The 22,797-nt window shown below is 33.4% G+C and overlaps 1 protein-coding gene across 3 annotated transcripts in view; it reads left to right on the forward strand.

Moving 5' to 3' along the window:
• Window positions 1–21,967, forward strand: part of NECTIN3 (nectin cell adhesion molecule 3) — a 73,381-nt gene extending 51,414 nt beyond the window's left edge. Inside the window, exons 5-9 of one of the 3 annotated variants that reach the window (XM_081950762.1) lie at window positions 1,635–1,786; window positions 14,666–14,804; window positions 16,017–16,101; window positions 16,745–16,844; window positions 20,343–20,508. In XM_081950762.1, coding sequence (XP_081806888.1) covers window positions 1,635–1,786; window positions 14,666–14,804; window positions 16,017–16,101; window positions 16,745–16,844; window positions 20,343–20,368 — 502 coding nt within the window. In that variant the 3' untranslated portion in view covers window positions 20,369–20,508. Of the gene's footprint in view, window positions 1–1,634; window positions 1,787–9,707; window positions 11,016–14,665; window positions 14,805–16,016; window positions 16,102–16,744; window positions 16,845–20,342 lie in introns of those variants that run through there. The other 2 variants (XM_081950761.1, XM_081950760.1) reach the window with 2 other exon arrangements.
• The last annotated feature ends 830 nt before the right edge of the window (window positions 21,968–22,797 follow it).

Here is a 22,797-nt window from a genome sequence, read left to right on the forward strand (position 1 = left end):
GCTAGCATGTTTTCTTCTTTTTTCAATATTTGTTACATGTTTTCCTATCATTTAGATAATATAGCATATAAATGCATATGCCGTGTTTCCCCAAAAATAAGACAGGGTCTTATTTTCTTTTTACACACAAAATATGGCTTGGACCTTATTATGAGGGGAGGGTTTATTGTTCTGGGGTTGCCGGGCGGCTGCTCTCTTCACAGCCTCATGGGTGAATGGCTGTGTTGCGTTGTTGTAGCAGCGCAACACAGCAGCCATGAAGCGACCACACTCATGAGCAGCCACCCGACAAACCCCCTTTCCAGCCGGACACAGCACCATTCACTGACCTAGGGGTATTGCCAAGCCGCGTGAGCGTCTGTCGCACGGCTCCTGCGCCTTGCCGCCTTCGAAATGCCAGTGAATGACGCTCTGCATGACTGGAGAGGGAGGTTGCGCGAGCCAGGGGACCTCCCCATGGCTTTTTCTGCGGCTTCCAAACCAAGTCTTCCGGCAGTGGCCGCTGTGGGTGTACGCTCTATGGTTGTGGCCAGCTTCCGGCAGAGCGTACAACCATAGAGTGTACGCCCAGAGCAGCCACTGCCAGAAGACTCGGTTTGGAAGCCGCAGAAAAAGCCATGCGGCAGCAGCAGAAGTCCCATGGCTCTGCGGAGAAAGTTGGGCCAGGGCATCGTGAGGCTGGGAGGCACGCGAGCAAGAGTGGAACAGCCACTCGCGCAATCCCCCTTTCCAGCTGTGCAGAGCGCCATTCACTGCCATTTCGAAGGCGCCAAGCCACAGGATCCGGGTGGCGGCAAACAGGCACATGGCTTGGCGATACTCATAGGTCAGTGAATGGCGCTGTGTCCGGCTGGAAAGAGGGTTTGTCGGGTGGCTGATCATGAGTGTGGTCGCTTTATGACTGCTGTGTTGCTCTGCTGCGACAGCGCAACACAGTCATTCACCCATGAGGCTGTGCCCGGCTCTTCGGTAGCCCACTCGCAAGAGAGCAGCTGCCCGGCAACCCCCCTCTTCAGCTGGGCACAGAGCTGCTCACCAACCTAGCGGTATCCCAAAGGCACTAAACGCGATCACCTTTGCCTCCCCCCTCGGTTCCCACGGCTTGGCACCTTCGGGATACCGCTAGGTTGGTGAGCAGTGCGGGTTTGTCCAGGGGGCTTATTTGCGGGGGAGGGCTTATATTTTTGCCCACGAGAAAAATGTGGCACGGCCTTATTATCAGGACATGTTGTAATTTCGGGAAAACGCAGTGCTAAGGAACAGATTTCAGAATATGAAAGCTGTAAATAACTAGCTATAAAGATCCTTTTAAAAATATGTAGTTTGATTTCCATTAACGCACATTATGTTTTTGTATACTTTTAGATGTTTCGTTGATACTATTTACCTATTATATATTCTATATATAAGTGATTAGACACCTTTGTAAATAAAGCTTGCTTTTTCTGTATTATTTCATGACAAACTAATGATTCTGTTGAATTCTTTTGTTAATAGCATAAAATTCAATGGTTATAATCATTGGTTTCATGAAAGTGAAAATATTTCTGTTCTGGAAAATGAGAACAATCAGTATTCCAAATGAAATATTATTTGCAAAATGCTCATATTGCTCTAAATATTTTACAATTCAGGCTGGATGGACATTGGCCTGAGGGATTACAACCTTCCAACAATACTTTGCATTTCAACAGTCCTTTGTCTTACAATTATACTGGAACATACATTTGTAAAGTGGCCAATTCACTTGGTCAAAAAAGTGATCAAAAGACTATTTACATATTAGGTAAGTTTTCCCCCTCCCCTTTGATTATTATCCCCCTCCCCCCTTCCTTTGCCTTACATTTTATTTTTTCTTAAATGTTATATCAGAGTATTGTCTAATATAGTTCATTTTTAAAATCATTTTTCAAGATTTGGTCTCTATTGCATAATTTTTTTCACCTAAGCCCTTCCTGTTGAAACGCAAAAACAAATTTCTTTTCAGAATTTTTATTTTAAATATGCTTAATGCTTTGTCCTATATTTATAATTGGTATTGCCTCACTAAATCACTATTTTTTTTGTTAAAATGTTTTATAGGAAGTAGCATATAAACAGTGCAAATAAATAATAAATTGTATCATAATTACTTAACATTTTATATATTGGCTTGTAAAACAAAACTTCCAAATTAATTATACATTAAATAAAATTAAATGCCAAGAACTCGCGTTCTTCTTGCGTGACTTAAGGTTTACTTCAATCTAATTGTGATTTTAAAAGTATGTATATTTCTAAACAACAGTCAGAAAAATGGCATAATTATCGTTACAGTACTGGCACAAGAAGCAGATCACAAATAGTGTGTATACTCTTGAGTAGAAAACTAGTGTAGCGTAAGGCTACTTGAAATATGAAATGGGAAATATTAGTACTAAGAGTTAATTCTGTCTTTGTTTCAGTTACTAACAAGCCAGTCTGTTTCATTTTCAGCCCCCTACTTTAAAGAGATAATTGGGCATGGAAAATGAGCATGAGCATGAAATGGGTTATTTCAAGCATTTTAAGTTCAAACCTATTTATTCTATGCTCAAAACAATATTTGAATGGCCTTTTGCACTAAAAAGAGGACTTTCAACTTCCAAACATGCAGAATTTTGCACAAAATTCAAAATATTTTACATATTTAAAGAGATAATACAGTTGATCTGTATGCAAATATACAAATAATTTGAACCTGTGCTAAATCTTCAAGTAAATGATTTATTTTAGATTCCAGGCAGTTGGGTATATGTCTCATGAAAACAGCATGGTTCCTTCCACCATTTTTCAGCCTATCTGGAAGGTTAGTTAGTGACTTCGTGCATGAGCTGGAAGTTAAACGAAGAAAAATATGTGCTGAATTTTCATCCATAAAGTCTGGATATAATTGTTCAATAACATCCTTTAAAATCTTGAACCATGTTAACATTTTTCCCTAGTAGTTTTCCCTAATAATGCTCTGATAGGAATCAGCATTGAGTTGTCTATTCTATTTCCCAGTGAGACGTAAGAAAAACATGAATATTTCAAAATACAAATAAAATAATAGGAGTGAGTGAGTTTCCCTGGGTTTTAGAAGTCACCAGACTGAAGCAATTCAACATCATTTTCCATTATATCAAAAAAGAGACCCATTAAGGCTAAGCCAGACCTAAAAATATCATGTAGCAAATGATGCCATCAAAAACATTTGGGGTGTAGCTCCACTCTTTACATAGCAATAATAAGGAATCAAAGTAATATTTCCCTAGATGCCTAATCCACATTGCTCTTTTAACAGCATCCCTTCTGCTGGGATGATGAAAATAAGGCTTTCACATCTGTTGAATGTTGAAAGCCAGAAGCAGCCTTAATGCATGATATAATGATTGAATCCAGTTCCATGCTTGGAAATGTCCTTAGTATTTAAAATATGGAGATAATACATTAGTGATACAAGAACCCAAATTATCAATAGAGAAAATTATTCTGTGATATTAGCTGCAAAGTCTGTAAGCATTCTTTCACAAAGAAATGGGAAATAAAAATAATGCAAGGCTACTTTTTCTGTACCTTTAAAAAAAAGCTACAATACATGCATTTAAATTTAGAAAATGACAGTTTATTTACAGTGAGTGGGAAGGGATCCCCCCACCTTTCTCTTACCCCTCCATATTAATTTGAAATTAGGTTACCGTGATGACATTTCACTGTTCAACAATTCTGATTATAATGACTGTTCTGCTTCTTGAATCAAAGGCAACCTAATCCAGTAGATTTATTCTTGTGACCTTTTAACTTTTTAATTTTTATATGATCTTTTTGTCTCATCTGTTTACTGCTACTTTTATATTGTATACTTTAATTTCCTTCTGAATCTCTCCTGGAAATTTATTTGGAGGGAAAGATAAATATCTTCATAGGTAATTTCTGAAATAATGAAGAAATAATATTATAACTGTAAGTTTTTGTTAGAGTTAATATTTCTATTAAGGTTTTTAGTTAATTTTTTTAACACATGTTCTTACAGATCTATAATAAAATCAGTGTTTCAATTTAATTGAAATTTAACTCTGTGCAGCACAAATCTTTTTTAAAAAAATTGAGCAGAACACTTGTACCCAAAGAAATTAATTTTGTGAAATTATTTCAACATTGTTTTCAAAATGTTTGTTTCAGTTCCTGATGTGTTAATCATTTAGGAATTCTGGCAACTAAACCAAATAATTTTTAAAATCATATTATTTATGGGATAGTGATAACAGAAATGTTACATATAAAAAGTAAACATGATTTTTTTTCTAGTATACTGTTATGCTAGTATAAAGTTATTCTTAACTTTAATGGAAAATGCTCCCAGATTAGCATCTTATCTTTTGTTAATTCAATTTGGGTGGCACTTATGAAATTCTGAGTTTGGGGTATGTTATCCATCCTTAGATAGTTACTACTAAGTTTGGTGTATAATAATAGGATATTAAATACAGATTTTAAAGAATGGAAATATTTACTGTTTCACCTATAAAACAGCATTTTAATTCCACCATATCCTTTGCATTTCCAATCTGGTCTAATAAATTAGAGGGTTCTCTGGAATGTATTTGTAGTATTCTCAGAATGGAAAGGGAATAATGAATAATGGGAAATTCAATTGTTAAGCAGAAGTCTGTTTGCCTAATGATGAAGTGTCCTAGATAGGCTAGCTAATCTCAAGGAAGAAAGATTTTGAAAAGGAGTATTTGCATGTTCTAGGTATGTTGTTGTCCACATTTATTTATTTGCCTTATTGAATTTGCATGCCACCCATTTATCTACTAAGCATGTATTCTTCACTTTTTTAATCTTAGATTTAAGTATGGCAGAAATTATTTGCATAATCTTATCTCTATTTTATGCCTAAATACGAATCCTGTTCAGAACCACTTTTCATAAACACACACTATTTATTTATATATTAATTAATTTGTCATATTTAACAACTGCCTATCTTTCTCATGTAAAACCCTGGGAAATATACAATAAAATATTAAAAGTTTAAAAATTTAAAAGAGGCAATGTATATTAAAAAATGATTACAAGATGGGAGATCAACTTCATAGCTGCGTGCTCATCAGTCATGTTTTTACACCTTTACGGAAGGCCAGGAGAGAGGGGGCCTGCCTCACCTCTGGAGGGAGTATGTTCCACAGGGCAGGAGCAACAGCTGAGAAACCTCACTTCCTGGACCCCACTAGTTGGAATTATTTAGCTGATGGGTCTACCGCGTGTCTTCACTGCCTGGGTTGATGTAACTGAATGAAGATGGTTCATTAGCTAACCTGGCCCCTAGTTTTCTAAATTGCAGTGGATATTTTTGTGGTGTTTTTAAGTAAATAACTTGTGTAAGAAACTTGTATTTTCAATAGATAAAGTGAGAAAACTATCGGCATATAGTAGTTTTACACAACTTTTAACTAGAGCTGTTTAGAGATACGTTTCTGTTTCACTTCCTCCCTTATTCAAGCAGTTTCTCTCAGTTCTTTTACTTAGAGGCTCACTCATAAGTGGTAGTGGGAAGGGTGCAGAAGAGGGAAAATATTGCTTCTTGGCTTTGGGGATTCTGGCACATTTGTTGTGTTTTTCTCTTAAATATTTTCTAAAAGTTGTAGTTCTTTCCACACGTTAAACATCTTGTAAATCTCTCCCTCGGTCTTGCTTGTTCCTGTTGCGTCATAACAATTCATCTTTAGTCCTCACCATACAAATACAATCCAGAAATGTCCAGTAACCTCTTTCCCCATTGTTTAACACTTATGCATTTTAAATATTTAAATATTTTGAACTATAAGGCAGATGTGAAAGACTGGATAGCTGGCCATTGTTTATTATCAGTTTCTATTAGAATCAGAGGCTAGATGAAGGCAACGTAATTATGACACCTAATAAATGCATAATGTACTGTGGTGTGACTCCCTGGAAAAGAAAGCAATTTGAAAGACTGACAACAAAAAACAAAACAAAAAATTCTTTTATTCGTCATTATGATTCTTTGTGGCTTTTAAAATAGTATGCATTTTTGACAAATAAGAATAGTGATTGATGCTTATAAGATACAGTACATAAAAGCTTGTAACAAATAGATGTTACTTTTAAGGAACTCAAGAGTGTCTTTTTGTTATTGATAAATTGCCCCTTTAAAACTTGTTTCTGAAGTCAGTTTTAAGACCTTTTCCTGGGAGGTTTTCTTTTTCGTCCCATTCCCTTATTTTTTTTTTCCCACCACAGTTATCCAGAATATATTTTTAATATTTTATATATGGGAATTACTATGACTTCTGTTAAAATATGGCATTATTTACTGCTTTGTAAATTAAATGTATTAATGCCCTAATTTATTGATTGATTATGTACCGTTTGACCGGTGTTAACTCTTACTGGTCATATAGAAAGAATTTCAAAAGAGGTAAGGATATAGATAAACATTCTTCAGAATTATGACTCCCCAAACTGGCTTTTCCCAAAAACACGCTCATTATCACTGTAACCAAGTCCATCCTATTGCTGGACTTTTTTTTTCTATTTCCTAGCAATAAAAAGTTCTCAGTAGAAGGGTCTCTTCATAATGTGTACAAAATATAATTTGAGTCTAATTATTTGTACCTTGAGTGGGAACTTTGTATTGAGGTGTTTTAAAATCTATGTATTAGTTTCATTGGCTATTCACTATACTCTCTTTTGCTTTTGGTATTTATTTTCTCCAAAATTCAAAAGTGTCAGCATTCTTTTTGTCTTGCTTCTGGATTCAATTTTCCTAAGGACATTTCACAATTTACATGGTTCATACATTGAAAGCCCTTTCTATAATCAGTGAAGCATGTAATTGACTTCTTTTTGGTATGGTTTGACCTATTTACTGTCCATTAGCAATATTAGTCTTTTTAAAACCCACCCTAAATTTCTGGCCCCTCTATTTCTATGTAAGGCTCCAATTTGCATTGATTAATCCTAAACTTTATTTTGCTAGTCTGTAAAATTAAGGATGTTATGTGATAGTTTGCACGCAATGTTAAATCTCTCTTTTGATTGGTGTGTAGACTGATCTCTTTCAGGCTGTTGGACACTATCACTCTTCAGATTTGGACTTTATATGCTTTGAAACTATAGATTCTTTTTGTGTTATTTGCTGTAATTTTGTACATATTCCATCAATTTTACTCCTTCAACTTGATAATAGTATCTGACCTCATGTTCTACTACTAGAAGATCATATAAATAGGGAATATCTTCTAACGTATCTTGAATATTGACATCTCTACTATACAGAATTTCAGTAGACTGCTATCTTAGTTTGTTCTTCTTTGAATCAGTTACTATCTGTCCATTGGCATACTTTAACAAAGAAATTAGAAGCTGGAACCTTCTCCTAATCTTGCAACCACTCTGGAAGAATATTCTTATTTTTCTCGTTTTTTCCCTCCATAATCAATGTCGTTACAAATGTTATTGCCATTTTTTCCTTATTTTTTTTCTAACAACACTCTGAAATGTTTTGCTGTGTTGCTTCCTGAATTCTTTCTTACTTAGCTTTGACTTCTCTTCATGGCAATTTCCACTTTCTATTCTGACATCTATCTTGCTTTCTTTTATTTCTTGCTTTTTGACAACCTCTTTTCATATTGATCCTTAACTGCCCATCAGTAAGAACAGAACTTTGAAACCATTTCTGATATTCTCCTTTAAAATGGATGATTTCTGGTTGAAACATGTTGAAACAGTTCATGATCTGTTCTGCACTCAATCCTGGACATGTCTTGACTGTTATAACTTAGTTTTTCAATCTCCTTGCTCCAATAATATAGTCTATTTCATTTAGTCTACATTTGTACTATATATATATATATAGCTGGCTATATATATGTGTGTGTGTATACATACATACATACATACATACATACATATATATATATATATATATATCCGAAGGACAGAAAGAGGGAGTAGTGAGCTTCCTTCCATATTTGGGCATACCAGGGGTTGTAACACACATACATACATACATACATACATACATACATACATACATACATATGGATAGTGTGTGTGTGTGTGCACGCACTGTTAACAATGATGAACCATGTGATTAATAAAATATTTTCATAAGATCATTATCATGTTTATCACTTTTTTAAGGAGACAACATTTGAGATACTTTTGTTTGAAAAAAAATGCAAAAGGTTAGGGTTTGAGTTTTGCTTGTTTTTCAGTTGTAAGATGGTGATGGAAATCAGTGGTTTTCATTCATTTTTAAAAACATTTTTAAAGATCCATTCATTTATCTCTGTAGTATCTCTGTTCATCTGTTTTATTTTTCATTTAATACAGTTTAATATGGGCATAATTAATTAACAAGTTACATAATGATGATGATTAAGTTACATATGATGTAGACCTAACAGTAATTTTTAACTAAATGTATTTTAACTTATTGTGGATTTTTAACTTGGTAGCAAGGCATTACAAAAATAAGCTCTATAGGCTTAAATGAAATGAAACAATGAATTGTATTAATTGAAATATTAGGTATACATTAATTTCAGTTATAATCATCCCAGTAATTAAAATACCTTAGTTTCCTACATTGAGCTTATATTTTTTCTTGCTACATTGCTAATGATATCTTTGAATGTATTTTAAACATTATTCTTAACACTTACTAATAGCTTTCTACAGTTAATAATATCCTGATGCTCAGAAAACTATTTAAAAAAACCTCTCTAAATGACCATGTTTAGTATATTTTAACTCATTTTTCTAGATATATTGGTAATGTCATAGACTAATAAAAGTAAAATTCTTTTGTCATATAGCATTAGAACAGAACTATTGCTTCATATGCATTGCTTTCTAGTTTGTATCTTGCTTTTAACATAGTATCTACATATAGCAAAGAATTCCAATACTTCAATTTAAATATGCATTCAGTTTTCACAATTAGTCCCTGATAAACATGAACAATGCTGATAGTCCACATTATTTATATGCATTTCTTAGACTTATAACAACATTCCCATAGTAGAAGTCTTTGTTTTGTGTCAGGTAGACATTCTACACATGTCATATAAAATTTAAAAATGATTTTAATTTTAGAATTATTTCTAAGGTTCAGTTTTAGTTTTTGTGTTTGATTAACTATTTAAGCAGACACCAAGAATATCAGAAGCATTGGAATGAACAACCAACCAACCATTAACGCACTGATTTCTAAATCCTGACTATAAATCATACTATATTTTGGAGGCAAGATTTAAATTATGTTTAGCTAACTTAGCATGCTTTTTTTAGTTTTTCATTCTTTAATATTTCCTAAGGAATATATAATCCATGAGGGCTTTCATTAGTTTATTTTGAACTCTGACTAGGATAATAAGGAATTGACTAACTTCTCAGCTGATGGAATTGTTCCATGTTTGCTACAAAACAATATGGAAGCATTGCCTTATTAAATTATTTTAATACTATATATATATATATTATCCAGAAGCTGTACATAATTGTATTTTCCACCAATGGTAAACAGTTTCACAATAAAATGAAGAATGAAAAACTATGTTAAAGTACACTTTCTTACTCATCAACTGTGCTTTCTTATCAGCTCTTAACTTAAATAGTTTGCATTGACATTTTCTGCCTTTTCTGTCTTGTGTATCTCTTTGCTCTTTCATTAGATCCTCCCACTACTACCACTTCACCATTCACGATTCCATGGCTTCCTTCAACTGATGGCAACACAGGTTTAGCAACTCAACCAAAACTAAAGCTTTTTCCAACATCATCATGGCCAGAAATACAGGAAGACAATTGGGGCACCATCATCGGTAGTGCAGTGGGCGGGGCTCTTTTCCTGATACTTGTATGTGTCCTGGTTGGAGCTGTCTGGTATAGGAGAAGGAGGACGTTCCGTGGTGACTACTTCGCTAAGAACTACATTCCACCATCAGATATGCAAAAGGAGTCCCAGATAGATACCCTGCAGGTTGAGGATGTGGATTCTTACCCTGACAGTGTGAAAAAAGAAATAAAACATCCTGTGAACAGTCTCTTAACTAAAGACTACATGGGAGAAACTGAAAAAACAGACTGGAACAAAGTAGATACTATTAACAGATACCAGGACAGGTATGAAAGACCAATGGATTACTATGAAAGTGGAACTCTGGGAATGAAATACTTGGGTGATGAATGTTATGATGAAAATGAAGATGACTTAGTTTCACATGTAGATGGCTCTGTAATATCTCGGAAGGAATGGTATGTGTAATGGTAACATCCACCTTCGTGTCTTGACTATATATAAAGTTCTTTCGTTAGCTGATCACTTTCAGATTGTTTATACTTTTTCTCGAGGAATAAGCTTTTCCAAGTTGATTTTCAAGCTTTTTATATTCTAACTTGACAAATGAAATGTAAAAACCTCACTTAAGTGTACTGAAGCTGCTTTATGATTTTTTTCCCCCAATGCTGTACTACTGTCTTTCATAAAAATGATTTTTAATAGAGTGCTCTATTTGGCATATAGCACAAGATAAGAACAACCTGCTACGTTTAAAAAAATGAAATTCTTATAAAAAGTTTGAATTGAAACAGCTGTCTTGTTATTGTAAATTTATGATAAAAATTACCTTGACAGAACTTTCTGAACTATAGTTCTACTTAATGGGAACATGGTGGTGATTCAGAATCAGACCTAAGGCACATTTTGTTTACAGAAATTACTTAAGATATGAAATAATCTAATGGCACAGTTTTTTCAAAGCTTTATTGTTAGGTTTTCTGCACAGAATGTAATACCTCTACATTTTTGAGCCTTGCCATAATTAGATACTGTACCTTTTACAGACAACTTGTTGCACTGAACCTGCTGCAATGGACATTTCAATGAACAGAAATTGTAATGTAACAGGAACATTATATTTTTTTACACTGCATCTTATTTCCAAGCACTGGAATATGAGAATTCAAATCTTTTAGTTAAATTTCAAGAACAATCCCTTTCAATAAGGTTTATTATATATTGTTTCAATTAAACGGCTTTCCTTAAATATTGTTCAGAAAAGACTAAGTTTCCCTAACCATTCTACTGAGTATTTGTTAAGCACAAACCTATAAATGCATTGAATCTCAGATGCAACTTCTATATTCAATGAAGGTGCATTTTAAGAAATAAACATTTGACTTATCACAGAGTTTGGTGGTGTTTCGAGACATATATGGGCTATATAAAGAGTTCTTACAGAGCAGGGGCCACTTTAAATACAAGAGTAACTTTATGTGTATGGTAAGCTGCAATCTTGGATAATTTGAACAAAAGAATGAAAAGGCAACACAAACATAAAATATTGCTTAAAGAGAAATCTTTCCTAACAGCGTATTTCTTGTGATATATTTGGGGAAATGTATGTTATTTCAAAAGAAATGTTATGGAAGCTTACTGTTAACCTAAGAAATTGAATAGATGGGAGGAGCAAATATATATAACAAAACGGATGTATGATCTCTTGAAAAAGAGTAACTGGTGTTTTAAAAATTCTATCAATTGATTTAGAACATAGTTCATTGTACAGAGGATAATGCAGTGCAACCAATAAGAATCAAAGAGTAGTAAGCATATGTGCTTAGAAGCAAAATCCATTGAAATCAGTGGAATTTTTCTTTTCTTTAACTATAAAATTAAAAAGGTGAGTGTGTTTAAAGAAGTTGAAGTAACTTTAAAATATTAGTTGAATTTGACAGCATGAATATATGAAAAATAGCGCTGCTTAGCAACCGTTTCCAATATATGCTTGGAGTATTATGAACACATTACAAAAAGATCCACAGTATTGTAGAGCTTTTCAGCAATTATAGTATCTATAAAGGTGCAGTTTTGACAGTACACTGTGATTTGGTTGCTATGTCTTTAAAAATGTGACTGCAGCTTAGTAGTTATTCATTAAACTGGTTCTCTACATATCTTTCTCACATTGATGATTCAAGTGTTAACATTTTATTTGACCAAAATCCCTTTTCAGTGTTTTTGGAAGTTAAATTATTACACTATATTTCCTGTGAACTCAAGTGAGTTTTTGTGATCTGATTTATCATCTAACTGAAGAATTTGTTTCTAATCAAAGTTAGTCTTTAGTCAGATGCTTAAGCTAACAGTGGATTCTAAACTCTGCTTGGTTGGAGGAGGCAGTAATTTGGTTTTTGGATTTTGTTTTGAAGGATTTTTTTTTCCCTTTTGAACTTCAACATAGCTTGTGGTCCTAGGAACAGCTCTATTGTAATATGCTCTGTATGCCCTCCAAATGCTGTTTTGTAACACAAAAATCTAAAAGTACCCAACATTCTGTTTTTTATTATAATTTGTTAAATTTATCAAAGAGTTTTACAGTTGAATATGAACAGATTCATAATAGATTTACAGTGTTCAATGTTGCAGTGTTTCTTAATGTATGTTTGATGTAAATAGAGAACTTTATTGTAAGTATGAATAGTTGTGTCAAATAAATCTTTTGTTAAATTAACTTCTTGAATGTAGGTCATGCCTAAAAGACTGAAATGCATATAAAATAAAACATCTATATTCAGCAAGTGTGGTAGGATGGAAAATTACAGAAAAATAGTTTCAAGTATTTTGGTATAAATTAAATACGGCAATTATGAAGAAGTTATTAAACAATTCTGGAAACCACTTATATAGTTGAAGTTTACATAATTTACACTAAGTTGCACAGAACAAGTGTTTTTTTTTTAATACTGTTGTTAAAAATGGTACAATTATTTGTTGACTATTTTAATTGAAGAGGAAAATGTGTAAGAAAGTTAGCCATGGGTAAAATTTTAATAATAATCTGCAATCACATAAAAAGAAAGCAAGTTTTGTAGTTGGGCTACATAGACGAGCAGACATACCACCAGTAGGACATGAGCATAATAGCTTTTTGCATTTGTATTGTCCAACAATAATTGTTGAAATACACGTTAGAAATATCATTATAGAAAAATAGCTATTGTTGAATTTATCCTCTGAATTTATATAATGGCATTCTCATTTAGTTTCTCCCTGGATTTGAAACAAATGTCCCAATTGTCTGTACAGAAAATATAGGAAGTGGACTATTATAAGACCTGCATATTACCTATGGTTTAGTAAGTTGGTAACTTTTTCAGAATGCTTTATTAAGTAATTTCACTTTAAAGAACACACAAAACTGCCAGCTTATATACAATAGAAACTATCTACAAAACTTAACAATTCATTGATGGAATTATATAATTTGTCAATTGAATCTTAATGAACAATGCTATAGTTATTTATTTCACATATTCCAGAGTTTATCAAAAGTGCTGAACTTGAAGCTTGAACATGATTATCCTAGTCAAACAGTTTTAAACAGTCTGATCTCCGTTCAGCATCTGTAGTAAAATTGTCATTAGATGTTCATTTATCGGCTTGGATAGCTTAACAGAGGAAATCCATTCTGCATATGCTCATATAATTTGGGATGTTTTTGAAAGATCAAAAACAAATCTTTAGAAATGATGTTGATGTTATTGAAATTTGAAAATATAGATTTCTGGAATGTTGCCTATATAATGCTTAATACAATATGCTATTTCAATGATCCAAAATTAGAGCAAGTACTGAAATATTCTGAAATGATAGGCAAAAATAGACTTCAGAATTATGTATATTCATTTTGTAAATGTAAGGCTTTCTAATGCATTACTTAGGCTCTGATTTTCATAGTTACCTATTTATATTTTAAAAATATGTTTTATCATTTACCTATTTAGATGCATTACTGTAAAGTTAATCCATTTTACAGTTAATACAGCACCAATCTTTGTTACCAAAATGAATTACTGTACCACCGAGAGTCTCAGTGGCGCAGTGGTTAGAGTTACTGCAGGCTACTTCTGCTGACTGCCGGCTGCTTGCAATTTGGCAGTTCAAATCTCACCAGGCTCAAGGTTGACTCAGCCTTCCATCCTTCCGAGGTGGGTAAATAGAGGACCCAAAGTGTTGGGGGCAATATGCCGGCTCTGTAAACTGCTTAGAGAGGGCTGTAAAGTGGTATATAAGTCAAAGTGCTACTGCTGATGCTATCTTCGTATATTTATGGAAATAGCTTTATTTGTGAAAATCCAAATATTATATGGCTAGAGAATATACATACAAATATGATAGAAAATAGATAGTTCAATTACAATAACTGATTTTGCTGACAATGAACAAGAAAGATTGGTTGGTGAAATATAACTAGTGCTTCATATATTTTTGTTGATAAAATTTCACAAAATGGTTTCTAAAATGTTTCAGTGTCTCATATGCAATACGCGTATCAAAATCCAAATTTTTACTAAGCTAAAATATACTAGAAATTTGTAAACTCAATTTTCTCAATGTTTTGTAGGCCTGGCACCGAATTTTATTTTTCCATTTTTTTGTTTTCAACATTTAAATTGTTGACCTAAATAAACTCTCTTTTTTGCATAGTACAAGGCTATTCATGCATATGCAATAAAAACAATTGTAGATTCTGTGAAATATTTTTAAAGGCAGAAAACTACATTTTATTTATATAATGTAAAATCCATTAACCACATTGTTTGTAACAATTGGTGACTTACATTTCAGATGTGCCATATAAGCAGTCATCATCAGTAGCTGTAGCTGGGGCTGTAATAGGCGCAGTACTTGCTCTCTTTATTATTACCATCTTTATCATAGTGTTACTGACTCCCAGAAAAAAGCGATCATCTTATTTGGACAAAATGTAAGTTGTTTGTGCTATTTTGTTTCAAACTTTATTCAAGTTCTTAATTTGTAAAAGTATGAACTCTGCTTTAAATACATGCTTTTACCTTTGTCCTTAACTCATATTGGATTTGGAAGCCCAGATACTAAAATTAGTAAGGCAAAAGTCAGAAAGGGTTTGTTTGTCTTAAAAATGCTCTTACTCTAAAGTACAGTACCTGCTTTTTAGAGATCAGTTACTTGGTTTTCCTTAAGCAAATGGCAATTATTGCATTAGCGGTGAAAGGTAATTGCCCATTCTATGTAAAATTAGCCTTTTATATATCTTGCGAAAAAGTTCAAGAGGACTAGAGAGAGAAAAAGCCTACAGTACTACGTGTATGTAATCTCTTATAAAAGTAAAGTTGTGACTAGACATCAGAAATTAGACTGCTTGTAAAGTTGTCCAATTCAAAATTTCTCTTCTGCAGCATGTACAAATACAGATTAAAAATAATTATCAAAAGATGAAGCAACATAGAAGTCTAGACATGAATCCTTAGTAGGCTTTTGCAGGCTTTTCTTATTGCAGATGTTATTTGCCTGTATTAGATAAGAAATGATTGGGAAATTAATGATTTTATTCCAAAAATGTTTAATGGGTATAATTCTTTCTTTGCACATAATCATTATTCTGATCCATAAAACAACTAATGAAAGAGACTTCATATGATGGGAAATTCTTAGATGAGTATAAAGAGCAGAATTGCAACAATCTCTTTCAAAATGTTTTGCTGGCGTTTTGCCATTGTATAGAACAATGGAGGAGGTGAGTTGAATGTAGCTTTGCTGAGGTGATTTGGGGAGAATCTCAGCCAAATGTTTATATTTGCTGTGAAATAGCAATATAAGAATTATTCCAAGATGTTATTTCCTTTAGTGAAGTGAGGCAGTTGCATTATAAATAAAGCCCATACATACGATTCCTAAAAATATATAAGAATATTTCTAATGAAATTCTAAGTGCATTTTCTTAAATTTCCTTAACTTCTTACATTGTTTTCAGTTGTTTTGGTTGATATTTGTTATGTCACTTTAAAAGAATATCAAATATAGAATTTGCAAGATTCCATCAATGTAAAATTACACTACTACATTAGAAAAGACATATATTTATTCAACTTCCACTCTAATATGAATTTATTTTTTATCAAGCAGTGATAATTACTAAACCGTACATTTTTTAATTTAGGATTGATCTTCCACCAACACAAAAGCCTACATCTTCCTGTGAGAAAAGAAATCCTTCTCGTTCTCAGAAAGAAATAATCAATGCAGTAAGTTGTTAATTAAAGGTCACACTTCCAAAGCAAAGACTCAGTATACTCCTACTGTGTACAGTATCCCATCTTTGGAATTTATGTTTTCATTTGTAGATAACAGTTAATGATACCTTTTATCAGTCTGTAGCTGATTACCTAAAATTTTAGATTGTGAAAGATTCACTGGGATTGTCCCAAGTTATTTGAAGAATCGTTACTGAGGGATGTGATATGTTCATAAAGTGTAGTTAGCACCATCTTTTTTCCTTTTCTTCTCCTGATATAATTACATAGTTAACACTGACCTTTAACATGTCAGACAAACTCTTTATAACTGAACCAATCATAGAAGGTCAGGATTGGAAGGAGTAGCTTTTACGCATGCTAGATGGGTTTCTTACCTAGATAGCTGCAGCATCAGAAGCAGTGGCCACTTCTCCTCTACCAAAGAATCAGACTAGCAAGGGAAGTAGCAGAAGCCAGCAACATCAGATGCCTAATTCCCTCCCATCCCCATTGCTGAGGGAAGAACCTTTCAACTCAAGCTATTGCAGGCAATTCATAGCATAAACACTGTTTGCCAGACTTAATCCTGGCTCTCTGGAAGTGGGTCTGTATCTCCATGGATATCTTTTTACAAAGTCAGTTCTTCAAACAGGACTATGTCCAAGGGGCAAGCTCGTTGGAGAGAGACGATTGGCTCAATGAAAACTGGAGCCCAAAGGAAAAGATACAGGAATTGCATGCTTTTTCAGTAGGTAGGTTTGCTTCTAAAGCAAATGTTATCACAGTAATATTTTGCATCAATATCCTATTTTTGAATTTTTATCACTTAAAACATCTTTCCTATGTATTATTAACTGACACATTTGCAAATATGTGTGTGTGTTGTATTTGTGCTGATAAATAAATAAAGGGAGACTAGTATAGATCTATTTCAAGCTATTTAGCTCTCATCAGCTAGCCATACCCTTACTGGGAATCGAACCAGAGCTGTATTGCATATTAGGCCTATGTAATTGCCACTAAGCCACAGGCTCTCTTCCTTATCAGCTAGGCCAGGGAAATAGGTATGTATTTGTGTTACAACCCCTGGTATGCCCAAATATGGGAGGGAGCTCACTACTCCCTCTTTCTGTCCTTCGGCTCATTACAGAGGATCATCCAGGCAACATTAAAAACATTAAACATTAAAAATTAAAAAGGCAACATTAAACATTAAAAAGGCAACATTAAAAATAAAAATATGGTTTTCTGCCTGGATGGTCCTCTGTAATGAGCCGAAGGACAGAAAGAGGGAGTAGTGAGCTCCCTCCCATATTTGGGCATACCAGGGGTTGTAACACAAATACATACCTATTTCCCTGGTCTAACTGATAAGGAAGAGAGCCTGTGGCTTAGTGGCAATTACATCGGCCTAATATGCAATACAGCCCTGGTTCGATTCCCAGTAAGGGTATGGCTAGCTGATGAGAACTAAATAGCTTGAAATAGATCTATACTAGTCTCCCTTTATTTATTTATCAGCACAAATACAACACAAATATAAAAAGGCAACATTAAGAATAAAAATATGGTTTTCTGCTTGGATGATCTTCTGTAATGAGCCAAAGGACAGAAGAGGGAGTAGTGAGGTCCCTCCCATATTTGGGTATACCAGGGGTTGTAAGACAAATACATATACGTACGTACGTACGTACATACATACATACATACATACATACATATATATTCACGAACAAGCTAATTTTAGGTGGCAAAATATGACCACAATTGAGGTTATGTGGCAATATTTATCTAATGGACCATAATATCCTGTATGTACTCATGGGTAGATCTATCAATAGATAAGCCGACTCCAGTTTTTAAGCAAATACTATGAAAAATGGTTAAATCAATTGTAAACATTACAATATTTAAGGCTCAGTTTATCCACAGATGGGGACATAATATTTTAGTAAAAAAGTTGAAGGTCAGCATATTGGCAGATGGCAATAAGAGAAAGCAAGCTTGGTGTAGTGATTAAAGTGCTGGCCTAGAAACTGAAAGACTGAGTTTTAGGCCTATTTGGGTATGAAAACTGAATTATTTAGGCCTATTACTCAGCCCAACCCACCTCAGGATATTGGGGGAAATTGGAGAATTTCCTTTCCTGAACTATGTATCAAAAAGATGAGAGAGTAATAATAATAATAGCAAAATCAGTTGTAAAGGACAGCTTGGAACAATATATTTAATACCATCAAATGACATCTGCCTATCACAGATTTTTTTGGAAGGACTTCATAGGTATATAAAAGTATCTGCTCTAAACATCAGGCTGACTGATCCATCATAACGAACAGAATGCTGACTAAGGAAAAGCATTACATGACCAATTTCTACAAATGGAAAGTGGATAAGGATAAAATCTGGCAACAACAAGGCTGGGAGAAAAGTTGATTTTGGCTGCCAAAGAGCAAGCTGTTTAAACTAATGCAATCAAGGTTAAAATTGAAAAATCAAATGATTTAAAGTATAACCCTAACCCTAATATCTGCACATATACTACGCTAATACATTATGACATTCTAAATTCTTGGGAAGAACTCAATGGGAACGAAGGCCAGCACCACCTAAAAAACTGGCAGCTATGATTCCACATTGTTGCATATGTCCTAATAATAAACCATTTCTTTTTTAAAGGTGTTGATAAAGTTATAAATTAATATTTATAATTAAATATTAAACATAATTAATATTAACTTTAATATTGCTAATTTTACATTTTTACAGTTACATTTATTAAAATCCAAACAGGCATGGAGAATAGTGTGTAAAATATTTTAATCAAACTATCTCAAATTCGAAATACCCAATTTTGAGTGCAAAGTACACTTTTGTTATGTGAAATTAGACATTTTCAAATGGCTCTTCTGTAAGAGAGCTGTTCTGTGTTTGAAAAAGTTTGCAATGTATTTCAGGTGGTTCAGTTTAAAACATTTTGCACCTTATAAGAAAAATGTATTTATTTTAGTTCATGGTCTATAATTGTAATCATTTATTGAACTTACTAGTATAAAATATACCATAATTATTTCTGCATTTTTAGATTTTTCATTTTTGTGTGAAAATCTTAAAAGACCTTTAAATAAAACAGACACAAATTAGCTTCTAATAAATATAAATTTTGTCAATTTTAAATAGCCACCCACTTCACACAAAGTAACTCTGGGAAGTGTACAATAAAACCTATTAAAACATGCTACAAAACTATTAAAATAATTAAAACAATAAACATATAGAAGCAAAACCATAGTGGGAAAATATTACACATAATACAACCAAAGCATGGGTTTCTTATCATAAGAGTTGCCAGACTTGCCGGGAGGGGAGGAGTTTTAGGGCTTTACTGACAAGTCATGGCGGAAAGCCATATTAACGATCTTAGTAGTAGTAAAATAAGTTATAAATAAAAAATATACAGTAGAACCTTTGATCACAACCGTAATTCGCTCCATAACTTTGATCGCAAACCAATTTGGTCATGACCCAAACCTAATTTTGGAAATTTGCAGTTAGAAAAAAATTGGCGTGGAAGGGGAAATCAGCCGCACGGGAAAAATTTGTGAATATTTTGGTCAGAACCCAATTTGGTCGTGGCCAGAAGCATCCATGACCAGAGGTTCTAGTGTAAACTGGTGGTTGGATGAGAAGTCCTAATCTCAATGGTATTATTGGTCCACCAGTGAATACCATAAACGGAAAATAGGGTGATGCACCATTTCAGTTTTCAAGACAGAGAGCTGTGTTGAATTCCCATATAACATTTTATTGCGGCTTCTTTAAGCAGATGCGTCTTCTCAAGGAACATGCATCTGTCACATAATCCCAGAGAAAATATGCATTTGATTTAAGAAGTTGCAGCCTGGTGCATTTCTTGTGTCTTTGCAAGGTCTGAAGCGGGTTTTTTTGTCTTTGGAAACAAATTGTTTAACAGGCCTAATGAAGAATGCCTTTTGTCATGGTGTTGCTAAGAGAAATCAGGAAGTGTTAAAGCTAGAAGAGCACTCTTTAGCAAATGCAAGGATAGATAGGCTTGTATAGAGAAAAAGTAGTTTCTTAGTTGCCATTAGTTGTCCTCAGCTTCTTAAAAGCCACCTAATCCAATAATAGTATTATTGTGGTGCATGAACAAAATCTAAAAAAGGAAAGTGAAACATGGAAGGTCAAAGAAAGTTGATTTATGATATTCCTTTGTCCTTTTTCTCCCCTAGAAAATGATAAATTGCAACCGATTTAGCTATGAAGATGAAAACCCTGCATTTCAAGACAGAGATCAACAAATATACCCAGAACTGAAAGAAACAAATTGCAAAGTTTGGATCAATAAGAAACATCCAAATACAGACAATGGAAGAATATATAGCAATCCCAGGGAACATTATGTATGATTGTATGAACTAGTGTTGAAAGATTTATTACTTTGTCTAATCATAAGTTTATCTAATTTTTGATTATCTGTGTGTTCAAATTAGGGGTTTGCTTTTTTTGTGAAAAAAAATATAAATGTTTAAAGTATGTCATCAACCATTCTCTGTGCAGTTTAAGAAATGTCAATTTATTTGTTAATTATGTGTGCATATAATAATGTTTAGAATCTTTTCTACGTATTCCTCTGAATTATTTCTACGTGAAACCTTATTTATTAGCATAGCGTTCTTCTCCCTTCTATATAAGTTTTTCTGATCTTGCATAGTTGTTAACCTATTCCATTTTGTAGTAAGAGGAAAGGCCACGCGGGGTTCTTTTGATATTAGTTTTAGCCCTGATCACAGTGATTTGCTTCAGGAAAAAACGGTTTGTGTGTCATGCATTGATAAGTGCTGCCCACTTCATACATCAGCTATACTTGTGCCCTTTGTTAATGTGTAGGGTTGACACTGGCGAACATACCTTGTCATATCTTCAAAAATACAGTACTATCACTTAAACTTATAGACTGAAACTGTTAGGATTAGTTGTACTATAAATTATTTTTAAAAGCTCATGTGGAAATAACAGTTGGAGATTAAAAGAAAAGTTTTAAGTGTTCCAGAAAGAATTATATATGCAAAATTTAAGGATAAAAGGAATTAAAGCTGTTTTTGTTTATGCAGTCATTGAATTGAGGGTGGGAAATAGTTTAATGGGCAGCCCAATTTCATTCAGTGTTTCTTCTGTGTTTTCCACATGAACTAATCCTAGCACAATAGTATATAATCACATAGGCATAAAAGGCTCCCACTTTCAGTGTTTACATCCCACTGCAAGATACATCAAGCAGTTACTTTGCTTGCTTCTTCAGTATAGTTTAAGATTAACTTCACCTAGTGTGCCTTTTCTTTTTTTAGATTGACAAACACAAATGGGGAAGGTTTTTTCATGGTGATAGTAACAGGGTAATGACAGAAATCCAGACACCTACATTATGCTGCTTTTTTGTTGGTTTTCTTATTGTATGATGCGGTTTCATGGAGTTTATAGAAATGCAAATAGCTTTTGAACAGTTTTGAGTGTATGGCTAAATGACTTTGAAATATAAATCAAGTACTAACATATATTTAAGGATAACATAAATATATTATTTCACTGGTATATAGTGGAAAGGCATGAACAATGCTATAGTATCTATTAGGTTATATATTTGCCTATATGATTTTGCAGTACAAATACATGACTTAGGAAAAATGTATGTAGGAAGATAAGAGAATTTGTAACATAATGTCCATTTTCAAAAAATATTAATTTGACATTTTTTTTTAAAAAAGGGAGTTATTAAGTTTTGGCATTCTGTTGAAATACTAAAAAGATGTTTGTATTTTATTAGCCTGAAAGTGTAATGTTAATTTTGAATTAAATCAAAAACATGTATTTGCATCTATATAATTTATTTCAAGTCGCAATGTTTGATGGAGCTTTTTAATTCAGCTATTATAAATGTGCATGGTCCGAATTAATAGTTTCAGTATATATGCATTATACTCAAATGAGGGAAAAGGAAAGTTGGAAATGTTTTGGGAAATGCTTCCAATCCACCAATGCAACTTTGATCTTTATTTCTATGGACCAGTTCAGTCCTTCACATTTTTCTTTTTTTCTGTAGTCAAACAAGATGAGAATAATGAAGATTTACAATTATTACAATAATTAATTTTAATACCGAAAGCTAAATTGAGCTTATGATGTTCCTGTAACTATTAGTAAATCCAGTAAGGAAGGCAATGACATTTTGGATGTAAATGCAGCTATCACAGCATTCAATTCAAGACACGAGTTGCATGTGCACAAATTATGTATTGCCCAGTATTATAAAAAATGAATGGCACAACGCTCTGTTGTTATTTAATTCTTGATTTTCTGTGCCAACTAGTAGATTTACATTAATTTGCATTTTCTTTTTCATTTTGGAGCAGTCAGTGAAAAACTGCATCCTTGCTCACCTTATGGTTCAACATGTTGATCTTCATTAACAACTTAGTACAAATTTATTCACATGCTACTTTATAAAGGTTCATCTTCAGCCTTCATCTTAGCATACTTGATGCTAATAAGTCCTAATGTTCCAACTTGTCTTGTTCAAGAAGTTTCTAATATCTAGTATCTCTGTTTCAAAAGAAATGTAACCCCTGAGAAGCAAGGAGAAGATGCCAGGGGCTAGAGGGCAAAGTTCCCATTGTCCCCAAAAGAAAG

The sequence above is a fragment of the Natrix helvetica genome (assembly GCF_964273705.1).
Source record: "Natrix helvetica genome assembly, chromosome: 4".
NCBI lineage: Eukaryota > Metazoa > Chordata > Lepidosauria > Squamata > Natricidae > Natrix > Natrix helvetica.